Consider the following 21,137-nt stretch of genomic DNA (forward strand, 5'->3'; position numbering starts at 1 on the left):
CACACACACACACACACACACACACACACGCACACACACACACAACACGCACGCACGCACGCACGCACGCACACACATACACACACGCACGCACACACACACCCAAGCGCGTGCGACACTGAGGTTCAGAGCAAAACAAAAAATGTGTAATCATAAACAAATTGCATGTGTGGACAATGGATCAGCGAGTGAGAAAAAATGTTTATATATATGTAGGTTATATATATATAGCGTTATTGTGTGTATGTGTGTGTGTGTGTGTGTGTGTGTGTGTGTGTGTGTGTGTGTGTGTGTGTGTGTGTGTGTGTGTGTGTGTGAGTGTGTGTGTGTGTGTGTGTGTGTGTGTGTGTGTGTGTGTGAGAGAGAGAGAGAGAGAGAGAGAGAGAGAGAGAGAGAGAGAGAGAGAGAGAGAGAGAGAGAGAGAGAGAGAGAGAGAGAGAGAGAGAGAGAGAGAGAGAGAGAGAGAGAGAGAGAAAGAGCGAGAGAGAGAGAGAGAGAGAGAGAGAGAGAGAGAGAGAGAGAGAGAGAGAGAGAGAGAGAGAGAGAGAGAGAGAGAGAGAGAGAGAGAGAGAGAAGGGGAGGGAGAGAGGGAGACACGCAAACAGACACAGACACAGACACACACACACACACACACAATCAGAGAGAACATGCACATAGTTGAAACACATCGCAACAAACAATCCACGCACCGCAGCTGTGACAAAACATATCATGCGGTATAATTTGTGGAATACAATGAAAAAAATGCCGCGGGTGAGAGGGGAGAGGGGGAGTCAGGAGGGAAGGGGGAGTGGAAGGGGAGTGGAAGGGGAGAGATTTTAAGGGGAGGGGGAGGGGAGTCGGGAGGGATGGGGGAGTGGAAGGGGAGAGATTTTAAGGGGAAGGGGAAGGGGAAGGGGAAGGGGAGTGGAAGGGGGAGATTTTAAGGGGAGGGGGAGGGGGAAGGAAGGAGGAGGGGAAGGAGGAAGAGATTTTAACGGGAGGGGGAGGCGGAGGAGGAGGAGGAGGAAGAGAGGGAAGGGAAGAGATTTTAACGGGAGGGGGAGCCGGAGGAGAAGGAGGAGGAGGAGGAGGAGAGGGGAGGAGGAGGAGGGGAGAGGGAGAGTGGAATCCACACACTGATGAATGAGCGGCCATGATTGTCCTGTGTAATACATCCGATTCGATCTTCCTTTTATTGTTTCTTTTATTCTCTTTTTTTATTATCCTACATTTATTTTCTGTTATTATGTTTCGCCATTTATTGTCTGTTTGTGTCTATTTTACTTTTTTTGTTGTTGTTTTTAACTTGTTCTTTTTTATTGCCTACTCTCATCTTTAACATCTCTTCCCTTTCTTTAATCTGTCTTTTATCCTGCCCACTCCATTTCCTATTCCATCTATCTGTTTTCCTTTCTCCTGTTTTCTCCCTTCTATTGCACTTCTCTCTTCACTATTCTCTCCTTCCCCTTGCCTTCCCCTCTCGTTCTTTTCATTTCCTTCTATTCCCTTCTCCTCTCCTCTTTTCTCCTTTTTTTGTCTTTTCATTTCCTTTCCTTCCCTTCCCCTCTCCTCCCCTCTCCTTTCCTTTATGTGTTCATTTCCTTCCCTTCCTCTTTCCCTTTCTTTCCCTTTCATCTCACTCTCCCTCCCCACCCTCCACTTCCTTTTCGCCCTCCCTCGCTTCACACCTAACCTCCACTTCCTCTCCCTATCCCTTCTCCCCACCCCCCTCCTCCCCTCTCCTCACCCCCACCCCTTTTCCACCCTCTACTCCCTCCTCCCATTTTCCCCACCCTCCACGCCCTCCTCTCCCCCTCCCTTTTCCCCACCCTCCTCCCTCCTCCTTTTCCACCCTCCACTCCCTCCTCCCATTTCCCCACCCTCCACGCCCTCCTCTCCCTCTCTCCCCCCATCCTTCACTCCCCTCCCTCCCTTCCCCACCCCTCCACTCCCTCCCTCCCATTTCCCCACCCTCCACGCCCTCCTCTCTCCCTCCCTTTTTCCCCATCCTTCACTCCCTCCTCCCTTTTCCCACCCTCCACTCCCTCCTCCCATTTCCCCACCCTCCACGCCCTCCTCTCCCACCCTCCCTTTTCCCCCATCCTTCACTCCCTCCTCCTTTTCCCCACCCTCCCTCCCCTCCCATTTCCACCCTCCACGCCCTCCTCTCCCCCTCCCTTTCCCCTCCACTCCCTCCTCCCTTTTCCCCACCCTCCACTCCCTCCTCCCATTTCCCCACCCTCCACGCCCCCTCCCCCTCCCTTTTCCCCATCCTTCGCTCCCTCCTCCCTTTTCCCCACCCTCCCTCCCCTCCTCCCATTTCCCCACCCTCCACGCCCTCCTCTCCTCCCTTTTCCCCACCCTCCACTCCCTCCTCCCATTTCCCCCACCCTCCACGCCCTCCTCTCCACCCTCCCTTTTCCCCACCCTCCACTCCCTCCTCCCTTTTCCCCACTCTCCACGCCCCTCCTCTCCCCCTCCCTTTTCCCCACTCTCCCCTCCTTTTCCCCCTCCCTCTCCACCCACTCCGGCAATCGCACAAAGAATGTTCACGGTCTCAGGCATCAAGCACTTCCAACTCCGCTCTTCCGACTGTTGCTTCCCATCCCCACTCCCCCCCCCCTACTCCCACTACACCCCTACTCCCCACTCCGCAAAAGGAATCTCTCTTTCTTTCTCTGCCTATGCCTGTCTCTCTGTTCCTCTAATTTTCCACCTCTCTCTCTCTCTTTCTCTTCCTTCTTTCTCCTTTCTTTTCTTTTTCTTCCCTTCTCTCCCTCTTTCTCCTCCCACTCTCTCTCTCTCTCTCTCTCTCTCTCTCTCTCTCTCTCTCTCTCTCTCTCTCTCTCTCTCTCTCTCTCTCTCTCTCTCTCTCTCACCTTCACCTTCTCTCACCTTCTCTCACCTTCTCTCGCCTTCTCTCGCCCTTCTCTCGCCTTCTCTCGCCTTCTCTCGCCCTTTCTCGCCCCTCTCGCCTTCTCTCGCCCCTCCCTTCTTATTCTTCTCTCCCTTCCTCCCACCTCCCACCTCCCTGCTTCTCTTCTCCCTCCCTCCCTATCCCTTTCTCCCCCTCTTTCCTCTCTCCCTCTCACCGTATCTCGTCTGTTTCATTACCCATTAGCTTAATTGAGGGTACCCCGTGGAAGCTGCGTTTCCCGCTAGCTAACGAGGCTCGCGAAACCTGGCCGCTGACCTTTGACCTTTAAGGAGTCTGATTGGCGAGAGGCGAAGAACCAAGTTTTTTTTTTTTTTTTTTTTTTTTTTTTTTTTTTTTTTTTTTAAGGGGGTGGGTGAGTGAGGTGGGGGCGGAGTGTTGGTGGGTGTTGAAGGAGGAGGGGAGGAGAAGGGGAGAAGGGGAGAGGGGGGAGGAGGAGGAGGAGGAGGAGGAGGAGGAGGAGGAGAACAATAATTGTTTAATAGCACAGCGCAAAAAAGGGCTTGGAAAAAGTGAAAGGAAGAGCGGGAGGACGGACAGCATGGAAATAGTCTTCGTGATCAAACATTCATATACGCTGAATTGTAGATTGTACGTCAGTCATGATCAAATAGAAAATGAAAGAGATTTTTATAGTGGTTAAGTTCTCTTTCGTTTACTATACGTTTTTTCCCAACATGAATCAAATTTGACCTTTTTCTCATACAAAAACAAAGGCAAACATACACAATTATACACGCAAAACAAACAAACAACCACGCACACAAACACAAACACACACACACACACACACATACACACACACACACACACACACACACACACACACACACACACACACATACAATCACACACATGCACACACACGCACACAACCAGCTGACATCTGACCAACGTTGTCTCCCAAAAACGGGAAACTTTAGAAAGTGAAAAATACGAAAATATATGAACCAAATCGCGGACAAGCCAGCACAAAATTCAGTCATCCAACGGTATCAAAATGTTAAACCATCAGCCTTGTTTTTGCTCTCCTCTTTTCTTATTATTTTCTCTTTTTCTTTCATTATCATGTTCTTTTTTTCTTCTTCTTCTTCTCTCTTTCTCCTTCTTACTCCTCGTCGTCGTCCACTTCTCCCTCCGCCTATTCCTATTCTTCTTCCTCTTCTTCTTATCATTCCTCCTTCTTCCTCTACCTCTTCTTCTTCCTCTACCTCTTCTTCTTCCTCTACCTCCTCTTCTTCCTCTACCTCCTCCTCTTCCTCTACCTCCTCCTCCTTCCTCTTCCTCCACCTCCACCTCCTCCACCCCTACCTCATCCCCAATCCCCCACCTCCTTATCCTCCTCCTCCTGCACCTCCACAACCCAACACAAATATCAACTTTTCATCAATCCAGACCTCAAATGACCCAGCAAGGTCAAGGCATCCGGTGACCTAACCCGAGAACACGCGAGATATAACCGACAATTGGGGAAACAAGTTCTCGGTCAGATATATCGAAGGTCACACCAAACTCTCGAAAGAATATAACGAATTATTAATTGAATTCTATGTTTAATGCATTCACAACGAAATTATAAATACACGGCACGCAATTATGATATCAACAAATTCATTACGGATATAAAATAAAATTATGAAAATAAAAACATTCAAAAGAGACATATAGTACTTTACGTATAACTGTGATATCAATAGATTTAGAACAATTAAACTACATTGCAAATATATGAATATACCAAAAATAGAAAAAAAAAATGTATATTTCCCATAATCATGATATCAATACATTCAAAGATAAAAATAAAGTAAATTACACACAAGCATGATATCAATGCAATAAAAAAGAAATACGATATATCACACATGAATACTACCAAGCTAAAAATACCACGACATCGCTTTGTCCAGACCGGTAGAGCCAGCAGGAGCACCGTGCGATTACCTCTCCTAAGCGCACCTCCACCTCCTCCTTCTTCTTGTTCTTGTTCTTGTACTTGTTCTTCTTCTTCGTGTTGTTGTTGTTGTTGTTCTTCTTCTTCTCCTCCTCCACCTTCTTCTTTTCTTCCTCTTCCTCCTTCCTCCACCTCCACCTCCTCCTCCTCCTCCTCCACCTCCACTCCACCACCTCCTCCCTCTCCTCTCCTCCCACCTCCCCCTCCCCCTCCCCCCCCCCCACCCTCACCTCCCCCTCCTCCCTCCCCTTCAACCCTCCCCCACCCCCACCTTCACCCCCCTTCACCCCCCCTTCAACCCCCCACCCTCACCTCCACCTCCACCTCCACCTCCACCTGGTGACAAACTACTCCGCGAAATGAGAACCCTTGACACCGCGACGCCCACAGCAGTGCCCTACGCCGTAAATGGGCGTGCGGGCGCGGGCCTAAACGCGATTACGTGGCCGTTTCCAGGCGCGGACCCCCCCCCCCTCTCCCTCCGAGGTCCTGCCGCCGCCGAGGTACTCCTTGAAGGGGAGGGGGAGGGGGGAGGGGGAGGGGGTCGACGCGGCGGTGGGGCTCCAGGCTCCGCTCACGCCTTCGGGAAGACCTGCTTGGGTTACTAAAGCTACACGTTCTGGCTTCATTTTCACATGAAAAAAAACATACAATAACAACAACAACAACAACAAAAACACTGCACGTATGATGTGAAAATCTTGCGCCAAATAAACATGTATGAATTATTGAATCTTACATCAGCGGGAAAAAAAATCTGGAATACAATCTCCAATGCAAAAATAAAATACATTAGCATGGCCTTGCAAGCACAGAGCACGCAGCAAAACATCTTGCAAATGACACCACGCACGCACACAAAATCATTCGCAACAGTCACATGACCAGACACAGAAAACTTTTAAAATGAAGTCATAACTTATTTTGGCTAAAAGAACTACACGAACAGCCAACAACACCAAAACATATACCAACAACAATAACAGCAGCAACAATTGAATCAATAAAAACAACAACAGCAGAAGCAACTGAAACAACAACAGCAACAACGACGACGACAATGACAACAACAGCTCCATCAATAACCAATAACAACCAATACACCAACAATAAAAACACCACCAACAATAACAACACCACCACCAGACGCCACCAACCGAACATCCCGCAAAATACGAACAACCAAACAGCAAACAACACAGCGTGGCAGAGGATGCGAGCGAGCGAGACAAGAAAACAATACTGGACAAGGCAACAAAAACGCACGTAACCGGACCCTCCAAACAACATCTCGCAAATACAACCCAAATCCCATACTCCATACACCCAAGGAGATGACAAATACACAGCGGAAAAACAAGTACAGAGTTGCAAAAAAAGCTACACTCAAGGAGATAACAAGGAAAATAAGTATAGAGACGCAAAAACAATTACAATGAGAGAGCCAACAAGAAAAACAAGAATATAGCCGCAAAAAACAACTAAATTGGAGATGATAACAAGACAAAGAAGTATAGAGTCACAAAAACAAATACACCGAAGGAACTAACAAGAAAAAATAAGTACAGAGCCTAAAAACACTACACAGGACCCAACAAGAAAAACAAGCACAGAGCCGCAAAAACAACTTCTTTGAAGACACCAACATGAAAAACAAGCACAGAGACATAAAATAACAGCCACATTGAGGGAGATGACAAAAAAGAAAGAAAGAGAGAAAGAAAAAAAAAGTACGGAGCCGCAAAACACAATTACACTGAGGAAGCCAACGACAAGAAGACAAGCACAGAACCGCAAAAAAAAAAACTACAACGAAGATACCAACAAGCAAAAACAAGCACACACTCGCAAAAACAAAACAAAAAAACAAGCACATCAAGCGAGCCAACAAGGAAAACAAGTACAGCGTCCCGGCACCGATCAACGCACCAGGCTGACCTTGTATCGAAGCCCAGGACACTTATGCCCCTCTCGCTCGCACGGCCGCTAACGCACTCAACTAAATCAGTCAACTTGGAAACTCACTCCTTAACCCCCCACCCCCATCCCACCCCCGCCTCCCTCTCCCTCCTTCGGTCTGTTTGTTTCTGTCTGTCTGCCTGTCTGTCTGTCCGCCTGTCTGTTTGTTTGTGGGAATGCCTATCTGGTCGGGTTATCTCATAACTCACTCTATCTGTCGCTCTGGCTCTCTCTTACTGTCTGCTTCTCTCTCGCTCTCTCACCCGCTCAGTCAGTCAATCAGTCTCTCTCTCTGTCTCTCTTTCTCTCTTTCTTTCTCTTTCTTTCTCTTTCTTTCTTTCTTTCTTTCTTTCTTTCTTTCTTTCTTTCTTTCTTTCTTTCTTTCTTTCTTTCTTTCTTTCTTTCTTTCTTTCTTTCTCTCTCTTTCTCTTTCTCTCTCTCTCTCTCTCTCTCTCTCTCTCTCTCTCTCTCTCTCTCTCTCTCTCTCTCTCTCTCTCTCTCTCTCTCTCTCTCTCTCGCTCTCTCGTTTCATGTAATCTCCCTTTCCCTCTTTTTTACATTCCTCTTCCTCTCCTTTATTATATATTCCTATCTCTGCCTTTCTAGTTCTACCTAAGCGGAAGGAGGTTATGGGAAAGGGGCAAGCGAAAAGAAGCAAAGGGAAGGGAGTAAAGGCAAGAGGAAGAGAACAAGGAGAAGGAGGCAAAGGGGAAGGGACAAAGGGAAAAGAACATAGGCAAGAAGGCAAAGGGCAAGGAGTAAGGGGAAGAGGATAGAGGGAAGGAGGCAAGAGGAAGAAAGCAAAAGGCAAGAAGGCAATGCGAAGGAAGCAAGGGCAAGAAGGCAAAGGGAAAGAGGCAAGAGCAAGAAGCCAAGAGGATGAAAATAAAGGGAAGAAGGTAAAGGGAAGGAGGCAAGAGGAAGGGGAAGAAGAACAAGGGCAAGAAGGCAACGTGAAGGAGGCAAGGGCAAGAGGAAGGGGAGGGGGGGAGGCAAGGGGAAGGGATGAGGTCCTCCCATAAATAAGCGCCGCCCAACGGAGGCGTCTCGTCCGCTGTCACACCAGGTGGCGGGGCTCCTCCTCCTCCTACACCTCCTCCTCCTCCTACACCTCCTCCTCCTCCTACACCTCCTCCTCCTCCTACACCTCCTCCTCCTCCTCCTCGGGTTCCTCCTCCTCCTCCTCGGGCTTCTTCTTCTTCTCCTACTTCTCCTCTCCCTCCTCCTCCTCCTCCTCCTCCTCCTCCTCCTCTTCCTCCTCCTCCTCCTCCTCCTCCTCCTCCACCCTCTGCCGGACGCTGCCATCAATAACGCCTTTGTGGGCTCTCTTATCTCCTGCCTCCTTTTTCTGTAGCGATATGGCGGATGCATCTTTGTCTGATTCTCTCTCTCTCTCTCTCTCTCTCTCTCTCTCTCTCTCTCTCTCTCTCTCTCTCTCTCTCTCTCTCTCTCTCTCTCTCTCTCTCTCTCCTCCCTCCCTCCCTTCCCCACTCACTCACTCACCTACTCACTCTCTCTCTCTCCTTCTCCCTCTCCCTCTTTTCGTTTTTTAATCTTAATTACACCCTCTTTTATATTTCTTCCTCTCCCTTCTTATGTATTCCTTTTATATGTTCCTATATCTGCATCTCTTATTCTAAGCGGCCCTCTCCTTCTTCCCTTTCATCCGTCCCTCTCCTTTTTATCTCCCTCTCCCCTGTCCTTTCATCCTATTCCACTTCTCTTGCTCTTTCCCCCTCTTTTCCTTTTTATCTTTTATCTCTCCTTTCCCTTTCTCTCCCAATCCCGCTCTCACTTTCTCTCCCTCTATCTATTCATCTCTTTCTTTCTATACACTTCTCTTTCAATTCATACAAATCTGCTCCTCTTCCTCGCTCTCTCTTCCTTCTCTCCCTCTCCCTCTTCCTTCCTTTCTATCGCTCTCTTTCTCTCAGTCGCCCGCTCCACCCTCCCTCTACCTTTCTTTCACTCCCTCTCTTTCTCTTTCTCTCCCACTATCCAATCCTCTCTTTCTAATCCTATCCTTTTATTCCTCTCCCTCTATCCCTCTCCTCTTTCTTTCCCTCTTCCTTCCTTTCTAATCCTATCCTTCTATTCCTCTTCCTCTCCCTCTTCCTTCCTTTCTAATCCTATCCTTCTATTCCTCTTCCTCTCCTTCTATTCATCTCCTCTTTCTCTCCGTCTTCCTTCCTTTCTAATCCTATCCTTTCTAATCCTATCCTTCTATTCCTCTTCCTCTCACTCTATCCTTCTCCTCTCTCTCCCTCTTCCTTCCTTTCTAATCCTACCCTTCTATTCCTCTTCCTCTCCCTCTATCCTTCTCCTCGTTCTCTCCCTCTTCCTTCTTTTCTAATCCTACCCTTCTATTCCTCTTCCTCTCCCTCTATCCTTCTCCTCTTTCTCTCCCTCTTCCTTCCTTTCTAATCCTATCCTTCTATTCCTCTTCCTCTTCCTCTATCCTTCTCCTCTTTCTCTCCCTCTTCCTTCCATTCTATCCGTTCTCTTTCTCTTAGCCCCCCACCCCCACCTCCATCCACCCCCGCCCACCCCCTGTATCAGACCCCGGGGAGAGTCACCCTGTTCGTCTGATCTAAAAATAGGCATAACCAGCTCTCACGCCCTCGGGCTAAGGGCGTTATAACTTTTTGCTTTTATAACAAATACATATTTTCGGCTGCATAGAAGATCATCGTACGACTGATGGGGGTACGGGGGAGGGGATAGGGGGGGAGGTGGAGGGAAGGAGGAGGGGGAGGGAAGGAGGAGGAGGAAGAGGTGGAGGAGGAGGGGGAGGGGAGGAGGGGGAGGGAGGAGGAGGGAGGAGGGGGATACTAAGGGTAGGGAGGAGGGATAGGAGTAGGGGTGGGTAGGGTGGTGGGGGGTTGGCTGTGTGTGTGTGTGTGTGTGTGTGTGTGTGTGTGTGTGTGTGTGTGTGTGTGTGTGTGTGTGTGTGTGTGTGTGTGTGTGTGTGTGTGTGTGTGTGTGTCTGTGTGTGTGTGCCTTTAACTCTATCCCTCCCTCCCTCCCTCCCTGTCTGATATCCTATACTTCCTCATACATCCAATCAATATGAGCATATCCATATTCAAAAGCCCATCCTATCACCCGTATACAAAGTCTGCAATAAACCTTATGGCTGTAGTTTTAAGAACGAATAAATACAAGCACTTACGTAGAGTCCCATAAATCTTTATTATTAATTTCAGTCGAGTACGGCAGCTGTTCCGTCCATCCTTGCCCCCCACCTCCACTCCCTCATTCGTCCTCTCCCCCCCCCCACACACACTCCCTCTTTCGTCCCCTTCCCGCCTATTCCTCTTTCTTTCTCTGCGTTCGTCTTCATCGTCCTTCCTTTTCTCTTTCTTCTCTACCTTCTTTACCTTCTTTTTCTCTTCTTTCTTATAATCTCCATTTCTATTTTCTTCTCCATTTTCGACTGTATCTTCTTCACTTTCTTCTCCTTCTTCTTCACTTTCTTCTCCTTCTTCTTCACTTTCTTCTTCTCCTTCTTCTTCACTTTCTTCTTCGCCTTCTTCTTCATCTTCATCTCTTTCTTCTCCATCTCCTTCACTTTCTTCTCTTCCTCCTTTCCAACGTCTTCTCGTCCTTTCCATCTTCATCTCCATCTTATCCCTTCTTCTCCATCTTCATCCTCCCCTTATCTCCATCTTCATCTCCCTCCCCGTCTTTTTCTCTTCTCTCTTTCTCCGGCAATAGATCAAGATTAAGTCCTTTTTACCATGACCTTTGACCCTTCTTTCCGTCTGCTTTTTATCTCTTTATCAGTAGTTTACATTCTCTTTTCATTATCAGCAACGGGATAATCTCAAATTCTCCACCTTCGTCTTTATAATTATTATTATCGTCGTGATTGTTATCATTAATATCATTATTATCACTATAATTATGGTCAATATCACTACCATTGTCGTGTCATTATCACTATCATTGCCATATCATTATCACTACCACTGTCATATCATCATCCCTACCATTAAGAACATTATCAATATCATTATCATCACAATTTGTGGTGACCGATACCACCCTTGCTCACCTTCAGCCATCACAGACTTTGTCACCATCACCGCTGTCACTATCACTTCTAAAATACCAATATCACCCTTATAACTTTCACTCTCAATTTAACTTTGTCCTTGCTTCGAATCCTTATCCTTTTCCTCATACTTACTAGTGGTCTCACCCTTACTCTTACTCTTATTCACACCTTCACCCTCATTTTCACTCTCACTTTCATCTTAATTCTAATTTGTCCCTCACCTTCGTCCTTACCCTCCTCACTGTAACGATAAACCTCACTCTGACTCTATATTTCACTTTTATCCTCACTTTCACCATAACCCTTACTCTAACTCGTGCTTTCACCCTCATATTTATCATCTTCACTCTAAGTTTTACCCTCATTATCATCCTAATCCTCACTCTTTCTTTAGCCTTCACACCTGCCATAACCCTCACTCTAACCTTCGCTCTCACTTTCACTTTCACTCCACTATGACTTTAATCCTCATCCCATCCTTCTCCTAATCCTCACTCTTACTCTAATATTCACACTTGTCGTAAACCTCACTCTAACATCAACTCTCACTTTCACCCTTCACTCTAATTCATATCCTAAGTTTCATACTCATCCTAATCATCACTCATATTTTTCCTCACTCTTACCTTAACACTTGTCATAATTCTAACTTTCATCTTAACTCTCCTTCACACTTTCACCCTTCACTCTGACTCATATCCTCACTCTCATCCTCATCCTCATGCTAATCCTCATTTTAACTCTCACTCTTACCTTAACACGTCATAATTCTCACTCTAATCTTTCATCCATCCCTTTTCACCCTTCACTCTAACCCCCTCACTTTCACCCTTCACTATAACTCATATCCTCACTCTCATCCTCATCCTCATTCGCAAGGCCTCCTCCCCCTTCGCCGCCTCATCGACACCCCCGCCAAGACCTCCTTATCCTCTCCATCTTTCCGGGGAGCTTCCTTACACCACCACAACCACCACCATCGTCACCAACAACAATGACAATAATATCGATATCCCAAACAACAGCACTATCGCCAACAGCAACCTTATTGGTAACAGCACCGACAATAACACCACCATCGTCAACAATACTAACACATCCACCTTCACCTCCAGCACCAACAACACCGCCAAACCACCAAGAGTGCCATCACCACCAACAACAACAAATCCATTTCTACCATCATCAACACCATCCCGGACAAAACCACCACCACCAACAACATATCCAGCTCCACCAACAACAACAACAACAATAACAAGAACAACACCACACCACCACTAATGCCATCGCCGCCATCACCAACAACACCTCCACCACCACCACCACCACCTGCCCTGCGCCTCGCCACCACCTGCCCGTCCGACAACCACGCCCTCTCGCATCTCATCACCATCACCATCACCAAAAGCATCCCGACAGCATCACTAGGACCCTATGACCCTTCCTTGAGTGGGAGGGAGGGGGGAGGACAAGAGGGATGATGGAGGGAGAGTGCGGAAGGGAGAGAGAGAGAGGGAGGGAGGGAGGGAGAGGGACAAGAGGGATGATGGAGGGAGGAAGGGAGGGGGATGTACAAAAGGGGGAGGAAGGGAGGGGAAGTACAAAGGATGAGGGGGAGGGAGGGGAAGGGAGAGGGAGAGGAAGGGAGAGAGGGAGAGGGACAAGATGGATGAGGGAGGGAGAGTGGGGAGAGAGAGGGAGAGAGAGGAAGAGAGAGGAAGAGTGAGGAAGAGAAAGAGAGAGAGAAAGAGAGAGAGAGAGAGAGAGAGAGAGAGAGAGAGAGAGAGAGAGAGAGAGAGAGAGAGAGAGAGAGAGAGAGAGAGAGAGAGAGAGATTGAGACTGTGAGTGAGTGAGTGAGTGAGTGAGTGAGTGAATGGAGAAGAGTAAATTACACTTTAGATTAAACATAGAACTAAAAACAAACACTGCTATGATAATTATGACATGTCAGAGATGAGACAGTGATAACGTTGACGATTATAATATGTTTTTGTTGTTATCTCATTACCAATACATCTCATCATTATTACCATCAACTTAATTACATTAGTAATAACAATATCAACAACAGCTTATACTATCGTTATTGTTATCGCTGTGAAATAATAATGGTAACGATGTATACAAAAAATAAAAATAATATCCAGTATTATATAAACGAAAATATGATAAAAAGTGGCAACTGTCACAACACCCCTACCCCCCTCCCTCTCCCCCCTTATCCAAAGAAAACGACCAGAAGGAAATAAACTTCAAGAAAAAACAAAAAGTGAGGAAAGAAAAACAAAAGACCGAGTGAAAAAAGCTAAAAGGAGAAACAAAAAAGGCAAAAAAAAAGCGAAACCACAAAGATCAAGAATGAAAGAAATAAAACGAATAATAAAAATAAAAAAAACATGGCAAAATCCTATCCCTCCTTCACCATTCCCTCTTCCCACTCCCCCACCCCTCCACCCCCACACACGCACAAAAAAAGAAAAGAAAAAAAAAGGAAAAAAATGACGAGATCAGGATACGAGTGACATCCTCCCCACCCCACCCCCCCCAAAAAGGACAAAAAAATACAAAGTAAAATGTAAATACAAATAAATTAAAATGGGATACACGAATGAAATCGAATGATGAAAACAGATCAAACCGGGAGAGCTGAGGTGAGTGACCGAGTCTGACGCAAGAGGTGGCTGACGCGGCGGAGGCTGGCGCTGGGAGGCTGAGGACGGGGGAGAGGGGAAGGGGGGACGAGGATAAACAGAGGGCGGAGAGAAGAGGAGGATGACGGTAGAATACGTGAGGGAGGGAGGGAGGGAGGAGAGGGGGAGAGAGGGAGAGGGGGGCGAGAGGGAGAGGGGGAGAGGAGAGGGGGAGAGAGGGAGAGGGAGAGAGAGAGGGAGAGGGAGAGAGAGAGAGAGAGAGAGAGAGAGAGAGAGAGAGAGAGAGAGAGAGAGAGAGAGAGAGAGAGAGAGAGAGAGAGGGAGAGGGAGAGGGTGAGGGTGAGGGTGAGGGTGAGAGAGAGAGAGAGAGAGAGAGAGAGAGAGAGAGAGAGAGAGAGAGAGGGAGAGGGAGAGGGAGGAGGGAGAGGGAGGAGAGAGGAGAGAGAGAGAGAGAGAGAGAGAGAGAGAGAGAGAGAGAGAGAGAGAGAGAGAGAGAGAGAGAGAGAGAGAGAGAGAGAGAGAGAGAGAGATTAAGAAAGAAAGAAAACGAGACAGAGAAAGAGAGATCAAGGGAGAAAGAAAACGAGAGACAGAGAGAGAGATCAAGAAAGAAAGAAAACGAGAGACAGAGAGAGAGAGAGATTAAGAAAGAAATTAAACGAGAGAGCGAGAGAAAGAAAGAAAGAACGCAGCCCGTCTGAAGTGCCCTTCGCGAACGAGTGATGACTTTCATCTCATTTTCATTCTTTCCCGATGATTAACTTTTAAAAAACCGTATTATTTTCGACAATGTAATATCAGAATTCATTCGAGGTTTCAAAAGTGTTTTGGCTGAAGGTTATACGTAGAAATACTTATTACAATTAGCCCACACACAGTAATTATATTTTCAGATAATGAGAATTTGTGCAAAATGCTGCAATCATTCCTGAAAACGGTAGGACACAGCATGGAAATATTAAGAGGATTTCGACCTCTGTGAAACAAGCACAAAAATGAAAATGAGAGAGAGAATGAGAGAGCGTAGAGAAAGAACGAGAGAGAGCGTAGAGAGAGAAAGAGAGAGAGAGAGAGAGAGAGAGAGAGAGAGAGAGAGAGAGAGAGAGAGAGAGAGAGAGAGAGAGAGAGAGAGAGAGAGAGAGAGAGACAGAGAGAGAGAGAGAGAGAGAGAGAGAGAGAGAAAGAGAGAAAGAGAGAAAGAGAGAGAGAGAGAGAGAGAGAGAGAGAGAGAGAGAGAGAGAGAAAGAGAGAAAGAGAGAAAGAAAGAAAGAGAGAGAGAGAGAGAGAGAGAGAAGACAGACGAGAGAGAGAAAAAAAGACGGAGAAGAGAAAAAGAGAACAAAAACAAACAAACAGAAACAGAAAGAATATCCATTTCGAAAATCCCCCCCCACAATAAAAAAAACATCTTTTCCCCCTCCCCTACCTCCACCCCCCCCCTAGAGTACTCACCCCCGTTGGACCCAATCGCAAGACAGGGATGCCTCAGGTGCGTCTTCCAAGCAATGGCATTTTCTCTCCTTTCCTTCCCGTCCTCAGCCCCGCCCGTTTTCCTTCCGTTTTCCGAGCCTGTCTATCTCCATGGCAACCTCCTGAAGTTTGCTGAAGGATGTTCACGAAAGCAAACAGGCAAGCAAACAAAAAAAATGTAAACTCGAGAGGTATTTTCTAATTGCTTTTGCTTGATTTTTTCCCCCTTTCGTGCGTTCGGAGCATTTGAAGACACTGATATTATGTTTGCTAGGATTAGACCAATCAGGGAGGATTTTCTTCGTTGAAATGGAATGACGGGGGAGGGGGAGGGGGGAGGCGGTATGGGGGAGGGAGGGAGGGGGTCAGCGAGAGCAAGAATGTCTTTTCTCTATTTCTCTCTCACTTCCTCTTTCTCATAATCACTATTTTCTTTTTCTTCTATCACTCGTATTCTTACGCTTAATCTCCTTAATCTTTTCCTCTTTTTTTTCATTTCCTTCTTCTCTTCCTCTGTCTCCTAGTCTCTCCCTCTCCCCCTCCCCCCCTTCACCCCTCTCTTCACCCTCCATCCCTCCCCCTACTCCTCCTATCCCTTCACCCGTCTCCATACCACACACACACACACACACACACACACACACACACACACACACACACACACACACACACACACACACACACAACACAAACACACCCACATCCACACAACCCAGACACACCCACACCCTAGACACAAACACACCCACACCCACACAACCCAGACACAAACACACCCACACAACCTAGACACACCCACACACAACCCATAACAAACACACCCACACAACCCAGACACAAACACACCCACACAACCCAGACACACCCACACCCACACAACACAGACACAAACACACCCACACACCCAACAACCTAGACACACCCACACCCACACAACCCAGACTCAAACACACCCACACAACCCAGACACAAACACACCCACACACCCCAGACACACCCACACAACCCAGACACAAACACACCCACACAACCTAGACACACCCACCACACCCACACAACCCAGACACAAATACACCCACATCCACACAAACACAAACACACCCACACAACCCAGACACAAACACACCCACACAACCCAGACACAAACACACCCACACCCACGACACACAAACACACCCACACAACCCAAAGCCAAACACACCCACACCCACACAACCCAGACACACCCACACCCACACAACCCAGACACAAACACACCCACACACCCACACAACCCAGACACAAACACACCCACACAACCCAGACATACCCACACCCACACAACCCAGACACAAACCACATCAAGCTAGACACACAACACCCAGACACAAACACAACACACCCACACACCCAGAGACACCAAGCACACCCACATCCACACAACACAAACACACCCACACAACCCAGACACAAACACACCCACACAACCCAGACACACCCACGCAACCCAGACACAAACACACCCACACAACCCAAACCCAAACACACCCACACCCACACAACCCAGACACAAACACACCCACACCCACACAACCCAGACACAAACACACCCACACACACACACAACCCAGACACAAACACACCCACACACCCCAGACATACCCACACCCACACAACCCAGACACAAACACACCCACACAAGCTAGACACACCCACACCCACACAACCCAGACACAAACACACCCACACAACCACACAACCCAAACACACCCACACCCACACAGACCCAGACACACAACACCCACACAACCCAGACACACCCACAAAACCCAGACACAAACACACCCACACCCACAAAACCCAGACACAAACACCCACACAACCCAGACACAAACACCCACACCCACACAACCCAGACACACCCACACAACCCAGACACAAACACACCCACACCCACACCCACACAACCCAGACACAAACACACCCATACAACCCAGACACAAACACACCCACACAACCCAGACACAAACACCCACACAAACACACTCTGCATATGATGTTTCCTCCCTTAGCCTCCTCAGTCAACACCGACGCCGCCCCTCCTGCTGCGCCTCGGAACAAAGACATCACAGATCGCTGTTGTTTGCTTCTTTCTCTCTTTATTGTAGTCGCCTCCCTTGCTTCACTATCGGGGGTGGGGGGGTAAAGGAGGGGAGTAGGGAGTGAAGAGAATGTGGATGGGAGGAAGAGGAGAAAGGAGGAAGGAGGAAGGAGGAAGGAGAGATAGAGGGAAAGGAAAGAGGGGGAAGGTGTTTGCTTCTTTTTCTCTTTATTGTAGTCGCCTCCCTTGCTTCACTATCGGGGGTGGGGGGGTAAAGGAGGGGAGTAGGGAGTGAAGAGAATGTGGATGGGAGGAAGAGGAGGAAGGAGAAAGGAGGAAGGAGAGGTAGAGGGAAAGGAAAGAGGGGGAAGGTGTTTGTTTCTTTCTCTCTTTATTGTAGTCGCCTCCCTTGCTTCACTATCGGGGGAGGGGGGTAAAGGAGGGGAGGATGAGTGAAGAAAATGTGGATGGGAGGAAGAGGAAGGAAGGAGGAAGGTAGAGGGAAAGGAAAGGAGAGGAAGGTGTTTGTCTTTTCTCTTTATTGTAGTGCCCTATATGCTTCACTATCGGGTGGGGTGGGGAGAAGGAGGGGAGTAGGGAGAGAAGAGAATGTGGATGGGAGGAAGAGGAGAAAGGAGGAAGGAGGAAGGAGAGGGAAAGGAAAGAGGGGGAAGGTGTTTGCTTCTTTCTCTCTCTTTATTGTAGTCGTCTCCCTTGCTTCACTATGGGGAGGTGAAGGAAAGGTAGGGAGTGAAGAGAAGGATGGGAGGGAGAGGATGATGGAGGAATGAAAGGGAAAAGGAAGAGGAGGAAGGAAGGGTAGAGGAAAGAGGAAGAGGAGGAAGGAGAGGTAGAGGGAAGAGGAAGAGGAGGAAGAAGAGGTAGAGGAAGAGGAAGAAGAAGGAGGAGAACTAGAGGGAGTGATTAGAAAGTAAGGGTAAGACAACGTAGGAGAAACATACAGAAGGAAGGGGTATGAAAAGGGAGAGTGACAGAACACAGGAGAGGGAAGGGGAGAGGAGGAGGAGGAGGAGGGAGGGAGGAGAGGGGAGAGAGGGAGAGAGAGAGAGGGAGAGAGAGAGAGGGAGAGGGAGAGAGAGAGAGAGAGAGAGAGAGAGAGAGAGAGAGAGAGAGAGAGAGAGAGAGAGAGAGAGAGAGAGAGAGAGAGAATGAAATCATTACCAGCATCTCTCCCCCCCAAAAAAAAAAAAAATCGCTGTTTAACTCCTCTTACGGAAACTCATCTCCTCCCCGCGCTTCTCCCCTCCAGCAACACCCACAAGATACCCCCACCCCTCCTCCCTCCCTCCCTTCTCCCCTAAGGCTGGCCGTCAGAAGCCAACACGTGGAGCATATCCACACCCGCTTGCTCCCTCCCCCCCCCACCTTCCCCTCCTCAACCCGCCCCTCCTCCGCCATCCCCGGACATTAAACGACTAATGAGGGACAGCCGCACCTGCCAACTTACATGTAACACGTACAAACCCCTCACGCTGCCAACAGGTGGTATGATTTTTCTTTTTAAAATCCCGCCCGACTTGTGCCATGTGCTCTACATTCCTCCCTTTGTCGACTTCGCCATGTTGGTGGTGGCGCTCGTCTTATTTTCACCGTGTGTGTCCGCTTCGTGTGTTCGTTCGGTCCGAAGCTTTGCATTATTTTCACCGTGTGTTCGCTATGTTCCGAAGTTTGTTTCCAACGTGTGTGTTCGTTTATGCCCGATACCTTATTTTCACCGCGTGTTCGTTATCGTGTTCGTTATGGTAGAAGCTAATTTTCACCGTGTTCGTTACGATCGGAGTTTCGAGAAGCCGCTTCGAGATTTTGTTTTCCTGCTTTCTTGAGACCGTGTCCCCTCCTCTGCCTTCTTCGGGGAACGGCAACAGGGCGGACGACAGCAAAATAAATCTCACGTGGATGAATATTCTCAGAAAAAAAAAAAAATCCTGCAACCGCCTGTGGATCTCGTTTCTTACAGGAACCTCCACTTTCTTCCACCGACAGATAATCCGCCATCCACCCGAATGGGACTGGGAGGGGGAGGGCGGGATGAGAGGGGCGTGGGATAGGGGAGGGTATGAAGCGAGGGGGTGTAGGGGGGAGAGGGGCGAGTGGAGCGTGGAAAGGGGAGGAGGGGAGGAGGGGAGGAGAGGAGAAGGGGAGCGGGAGGGGAAACCACGGTGACCTCCGTTGTGCCTCGTGACTCATCCGGAGCCTGACTCAACCGCTCTTCCCGGCGCGGTTCTATCCGAAACCCGCCGGTCGAATCCTCGACACGAAATTCCCGTTCGCGATGCCTCCCTCCCTCGCCTGACTGCCGCCCCTTCTTCCCTCCCTCCCTCCCTCTCCCCTCCTTTCCAGCAGGAGCACGCTCTCGGTCTGTCTGTCTGTCTATATATATATATATATATATATATATATATATATATATATATATATATATATATGGCTGTCTGTCTATCTACATATCTATCAGTCTGTGTGTCTGTCTGGTTGTATCTGTCTCTCTCTCCTCTACCCTCTACCCCCCCTCTCTCTCTCTCTCTCTCTCTCTCTCTCTCTCTCTCTCTCTCTCTCTCTCTCTCTCTCTCTCTCTCTCTCTCTCTCTCTCTCTCTCTCCCTCCCTCCCTCCTTTCCAGCAGGAGACCCTCCATCTCCGCTCCCCTCTGACCCAGCGGCTGCCCCCCCCCGCTCCTCCTACTCCTCGTTGACCTACTGCAGCCTGCATTCCTCCCCTTGCCACCGGCAGGCCCCCCCCACCCCCGACCGTGACCTACTTGCAAAATCCACTCCTTTCTTTTCCCCTCCCTTCTTCCTCCCCTTCATTCTCCATCCTCTTTCTTTTCTCTTCCTCCCTTTTCTTTCTCCCCCTTTCCACTCTTCATAATTTTCCACCCTCCTTCCCTTCCCTTCTCTTCCTTCACCCCTCCTCTCCCCCTTCCAATTTATTCCTTCATCCATCCCTCTCTCTCTCTCTCCCTTTCTCTTCCTTCAATCCCTCCTCTCCCCCTCCCTTTCCTTCCCTCAATCCTCTCCAACCCTCCTTCCTTTCCTCCCTTCCACTTTCTTTCCTTCCCACCCTCTCTCCATCTCTCCCTCCTCTCCTTTCTCCTTCCACCCTCCACCCTCCCCCTCCCCTCCTTCTCCCTCCGACTTCCCCTCCCCTCCTTCTCCCTCTTCCTTCCCCCGTGACCCTCTTCCTGACCTATCTCACACCTCTCCAACCCTCTTTCCTTTCTTCCTTCCTTCCTTCCCTCCCTCCCACTTTTTTTCCCTCCCCTGACCCTCTCCCTGACCTATCTCATGACTCAACATTCGCAAGCGTGATTCGGGGCTCCCGGCTGACTCACCCTACTTGAGATCCCTTGGCAATAATACCTCCCTAAGCCCTCCCTCCCCCTCCTCTTCCCCTTCCCCTTCCCCCCTCCTCCTACTCCTCCTCCTCCGGCTCCTCCTCCGGCTCCTCCTCCGGCTCCTCCTCCGGCTCCTCCTCCTCCGCCCCTTTTCACACCAACTTCCTAAAACTTATACACAGGAACCAGCGGCCGAGTCTTCCCCGAGTCGTGAGTCATTCATGCATTCGACACCAACTTTACTTCTCTTTTTCCTTCCTTTTCTTTTTCATATTCTCTTTCATTTTCTCTTAATTTTTTCTTTCTACTTCTTCTTCTTCTTCTTCTTCTTCTTCTTCTTCTTCTTCTTCTTCTTCTTCTTCTTCTTCTTCTTCTTCTCCTCCTCCTCCTCCTTCCTCTGTCCCTCTCACTTTAGAAGTCATTGACTCTCCTTTCGGCGATGAAGATGATGTGATGATGGTGATGAAGATCATGAGACAAATGATGATGCTGATGAAAGGATAATTAGGATGATTAAACGATGGTGATGACATGATGATGATGATGATAATGAAGATAATGTGATGACAATGGAGATGAGGTGAGGATGATGATGAGAAGATGAGGTAGAAGATGATGAGATCAAGATGTCGAAAATAATGGTGAGGATAATGTTAAAGGGGATGAGGATAAAAAGAGGGTGAGGA

At 48.4% G+C, this 21,137-nt stretch overlaps 2 protein-coding genes across 2 annotated transcripts in view; one reads left to right on the top strand and one right to left on the bottom strand.

The window, feature by feature from the left end:
• Positions 1–21,137, bottom strand: part of LOC113823762 (uncharacterized) — a 378,033-nt gene that overhangs the window by 211,207 nt on the left and 145,689 nt on the right. The window lies entirely within an intron of this gene.
• On the top strand, positions 9,903–12,177 carry LOC138865376 (GATA zinc finger domain-containing protein 11-like). The gene is made up of 2 exons (XM_070135735.1): positions 9,903–9,971; positions 11,773–12,177. Exons 1-2 carry the CDS (start codon positions 9,903–9,905, stop codon positions 12,175–12,177), a joined length of 474 nt encoding a protein of 157 aa, XP_069991836.1.

Source organism: Penaeus vannamei, chromosome 2 (assembly GCF_042767895.1).
Source record: "Penaeus vannamei isolate JL-2024 chromosome 2, ASM4276789v1, whole genome shotgun sequence".
NCBI classification, from domain to species: domain Eukaryota; kingdom Metazoa; phylum Arthropoda; class Malacostraca; order Decapoda; family Penaeidae; genus Penaeus; species Penaeus vannamei.